Source organism: Aptenodytes forsteri, unplaced genomic scaffold (genome assembly GCF_000699145.1).
Source record: "Aptenodytes forsteri isolate BGI_AS27 unplaced genomic scaffold, ASM69914v1 Scaffold129, whole genome shotgun sequence".
NCBI classification, from domain to species: Eukaryota; Metazoa; Chordata; class Aves; order Sphenisciformes; family Spheniscidae; genus Aptenodytes; species Aptenodytes forsteri.
The window spans coordinates 6,746-11,028 of record NW_008795033.1 but is presented as its reverse complement, the minus strand read 5'-3'; the positions used below and the strand labels follow the sequence as shown (position 1 = coordinate 11,028).

General features: G+C 62.4%; 1 protein-coding gene across 1 annotated transcript in view; it reads left to right on the top strand.

Annotated features, from left to right (window-relative positions):
* Window positions 1-3,647, top strand: part of WSB2 (WD repeat and SOCS box containing 2) — an 8,047-nt gene extending 4,400 nt beyond the window's left edge. The window contains exons 2-8 of the mRNA XM_009276362.2: window positions 100-335; window positions 554-685; window positions 1,250-1,350; window positions 1,598-1,770; window positions 2,012-2,125; window positions 2,617-2,724; window positions 2,942-3,647. Coding sequence (XP_009274637.1) covers window positions 100-335; window positions 554-685; window positions 1,250-1,350; window positions 1,598-1,770; window positions 2,012-2,125; window positions 2,617-2,724; window positions 2,942-3,104 — 1,027 coding nt within the window. The 3' untranslated portion in view covers window positions 3,105-3,647. The remainder of the gene's footprint in view (window positions 1-99; window positions 336-553; window positions 686-1,249; window positions 1,351-1,597; window positions 1,771-2,011; window positions 2,126-2,616; window positions 2,725-2,941) is intronic.
* The last annotated feature ends 636 nt before the right edge of the window (window positions 3,648-4,283 follow it).

Below are 4,283 nucleotides of genomic sequence, written 5' to 3'. Positions count from 1 at the left end.
GGGGCGGCTGGATGGACAGGGGGTGCACGTGGCTGGGGTGGAGGATCCTGGGGGGCCAGGCTGTCCCGGGGGTAAAGGTGCGTCCCTCCTTTCTCCCAGCGGCTGCAAAACCTCGGAGCGCAAGAGCCGCGGCAGCAAAGCGGAGGCGAGGAGCCGAGGGGTGGCCAAGGAGAAGACGCTGGAGTGCGGCCAGATCGTGTGGGGCCTGGCCTTCAGCGCCTGGCCGGTGGCAGAGGCGGGGGAGACGGACCCCGCCTGCGCCGTGGGTCTTCCCTGCCTGATCCTGGCCACCGGGCTCAACGATGGGCAGATCAAGGTCTGGGAGGTGCAGACAGGTGAGTGGCCCTCGCCGACAGCGGGAGCAGTCATGGCTTCAGGCTGGTGTCTCTCCCCTTGCTCCCCTTGGAAGGAGATCCCGTCTCCATCCTTCCCCAAATACTTCCCCGGGGTGAGCGGGAGCCCCTGCCCTGTCCCAAGTGGGGCTGCCTGCGCATGAGGGGCACTGCCTCGTTCCCCGTGGAGGGACGGCGCTCAGCGCGGCTCCTCTCCACAGGACACCTCCTCTTCAGCCTCTTGGGGCATCAGGACGTCGTCAGAGACCTGAGCTTCGCTCCCAATGGAAGCCTCATCCTTGTGTCGGCCTCGCGGGACAAGACCTTGCGCGTCTGGGACCTGAGCAGAGATGGTAGGAGCATGCAGGGATGTCCCCGGTGCTAGGTCACCCCTGGCTGAGGCTGGGCTCTTCAGCGGGAAAGCGGGGAGAAGCCCGCCTTGGTAGGGGAGATGGTGGGAGACGATCTTTGGGGATAGTGTTCAAGGCAGAAGGGGAGAGTCCTGCGACATGGAGCAGAGCCGTCCTCTTCCAGGTGGGGCCTGGGATGTGCAGGAGGGGGTTGCAAGTAGGCAGAGCTTGGGGTCTGCCCAGGGGAACACCCCAGCCCCACGTGCATTCGCTCTTGGGAAAGGGAGGGGAGAGCAGGGGCAGGGCCCAGCGCTGCCTCTCATTTTCTTTACTGAGGAGTGGTTTAAACATTGGAACAGGCTGCCCAGGGAAGTGGTGGAGTCCCCATCCCTGGAGGTATTTAAAAGACGTGTAGATGCGGCACTTGGGGACATGGTTTAGTGGGCATGGTGGTGTTGGGTCGACGGTTGGAGTCGATGATCTTAGAGGTCTTTTCCAACCTTAATGATTCTATGATTCTATGATTCTATGCTCCCCTCTCGTGACTCGTGTGTCTGCCGTCCCCAGGGCGGCAGGTCCAGGTGCTGTCGGGCCACGTGCAGTGGGTCTACTGCTGCTCCATCTCCCCGGACTGCAGCATGCTCTGCTCCGCTGCCGGAGAGAAGTCGGTGAGTCCTGCAGGATGGGAGCCATCCCGTGTCCTGCTGAATCCAGTGCTCCCCTTGGCCCCCATGCGAGAAGCCCCTCTATGAGAAGGGGCCAGGCCAGAGCCACCTTCCCTCCTCGGCCGTTCTGGTTCTCCATGGAGGAGCTGGGACCAGAGCCCATGTGCCTTAAACCCCGAGGGGGAGATGCTTCTCCTCCGTTCCCGCCCCGGGGATGTTCCCAGCCTCAGCCCCTGCCCGTGTCCTGCAGGTGCTGCTGTGGAGCATGCGGTCTTACACCCTCATCCGGAGGCTGGAGGGGCACCAGAGCAGCGTGGTGTCGTGCGACTTCTCGCCGGATTCGGCGCTCCTCGTCACCGCCTCCTACGACGCCTGCGTCATCATGTGGGACCCCTACACCGGGGAGCAGCTGAGGACGCTGCGGTATGGAGCTGGGGGGCTGGTGAGGGACCGTGGAAGGGGGACAGCAACGCCGTGGGGGATTGTTGGGGCTAGGCGTGGCCTTCCCTTCTAGTTGGGCACAGCCAGCACCTCTCCCCTGTCTCCAGCGGCTGAAGGGGGGCTCTGACTTGCCGGGTTTGGCCCCTCTGCCAGCCCTGGAACACTGGGGATGGGGCTCACGGCAGCCTGGGGCTGACGCTGGGTTTGCTCTCCCCACCCGCAGCCACGTCCCCTTGCACTCAGCGGTGGACTACAGCAGCGAAGTCCACACCAGCTCCCTGCGCTCCGTCTGCTTCTCTCCTGAGGGCCTCTACCTGGCCACGGTGGCGGACGACAGGTGAGTGAACCCCCTTGGGGACCTCTAGTGGGAAGAGGGTCCCAGGATGACAGTACCAAAACGAACCAGGAGCTCAGGACGTGCCCGTGGGGAGCAGACCTCGCATGCCAGGTCCCCACCAATGCCCGGCGTAAGGGGAAAGGGCAGGCTGCCTGGGACACCGCAGCTCGGCTGTGGCAAGGGGTAGCAAGGTCAGGGCCCTGTTGCCCCTCTTGAGCGATGAGCCGGGGCCTGTGTCCTGTGTGCCGTGCCACCCTCACTGTCCCCGTCAGCCCAGTCACTAGCTCTGTCTGCGTCCAGCTCAGCTCTACAGGGGACAGTGCCTCCCGCCTTGCTGCCGTGTTGTGACGGTCCTGGGATGCTCTAAGCCCATGGGAAGAAAATCCTACTCCAGAGTTTGCATGCATTCAGGTGAACCCAGAGGCTTTATTTTAGCTGCAGGCACTGCGTGGATGTGGGCCTGGCATCGTGTCCCCTCCCTTTCTCCTTAGGCTCCTGAGGATCTGGGCGTTGGAGCTGCGGTCTCCGGTTGCGTTTGCTCCCATGACCAACGGCCTGTGCTGCATGTACTTTCCACACGGCGGTTTCATTGCCACGGGGTGCGTATGTGGGAGAAGAGAGCGGAGAAACACGTGGCTGCTCCCTCCTCCTGCAGCTCTGGGTCTGCTCAGCAAATTCTGGGCTTCCCTGGGGGTGCAGGCTGGTTTCCTGGGCTGGGGAGTGCGTGGTTGCTGCGAGCTGGGGATATTTGGGGGTAATTGAGTTTTCTCGCGACGCTCTGCCCTGTGCTCACGGCTTGTTTGGGTCCTGTTGCAGGACCAGGGATGGCCACGTGCAATTCTGGACTGCTCCAAGGGTCCTCTCATCGCTAAAGCACTTGTGTCGCAAAGCTCTGCGCACCTTCCTGACGACGTACCAGGTCCTTGCACTCCCCATTCCCAGGAAGCTGAAGGAATTCCTTACTTACCGGACCTTTTAAGGCAGCGGAGAAAGCGGAGGCATGGAGGCGAGAGCCCTCTGCCCGGCGGCGGGGCTCGGCCTGGGTCAGAGGAGACACCGCAGCAACGACGTCTCGCTGATTCGTGAGCCGTGGGGCAGGAGGATTGCTACTCCCCTTGTTTTGGGGCTGTGTCTGTGAACGTGGAGGGATTTTTCGGTATAATAATACTAGAACCCAGCAAAAATGCATGCAGAGGGCAAGGGGCACAGCTGCGGTGGCCCCGCAGGGGACACAGGTCCCCCTGTCTCCCTGCTGTCTGCAAGTTTTGGGTCAGGTGCTTTTGCTTCCAAGTGCAATGTTGTGGGTTGAAGGTTAGCAGCCGCAGTCTGAGCGGAGCTTTTGTCGTTCGTATGAATACGGGGCTGCGACCGTCCCCGACAAAACCGACCCTCACCGGGACCGGTTTGTACTGTTGCCGGAGGAACGCGGGCTCTGCCGCTCTCCTGGTCTGGGCGTGATTTGGACAAACCTGAGCAGGTCTCTGCGGATTAGGCGACAGCGATGACAGAATAAAAAAATTATTCCTCACGTCTTTCCTCTTGGCTCGTAGAGGTGACCTGGGGAATACCTGGCAGGGCAGGCTCCAGCGGGCTGGGGCCCAGGGCCTCCAGCCTTCCTGCTGCAGCTGTCGGGGCGGCAGCGAGTGCTTGCTCGGCTCTGAAGTGCAGCAGACCAGGGAGTGTTCAGCGGTGGGTGCTGGGGAGGATCAGCCCACCGTGAAGGTGGGACACGGGGCTTCACACAGCCCCCAGCTCCCGTTCCTCTGTTGCTTTCTCTCCCCGCTGGAACTCGGCACTCCAGCAGCCCCGTGTCGGGACATGCTGTGCATGAAGCAGTCTCGTGTGCTTGTCTCCCTCCAGCTTAGCCGGTCTCTGGAGTGACAGCATGTGCTTTGAGCCCCCTGCATGCTAGAGGGCTCAGTCTGTGCACGAGCCCGAAGCCGTGACCCCAGCTGATGGAGAAGACGGGGAATGTCTCCTCTAAAATGCTCCCCGGGATGTTTTCCCTTGCGAGCAGTTGAACCCAGAAAGCTGGCGTTTCCCTAACCCGTACAGGTGTCGCCCACAGCTGCGTCCCCTCTTGTAACAGGGATGTCACGGCAAGAAACCGCGCCGTCCCCGCGCAGCTTGCTGTGCACGGCTGCCCCGCTCGGCTGCA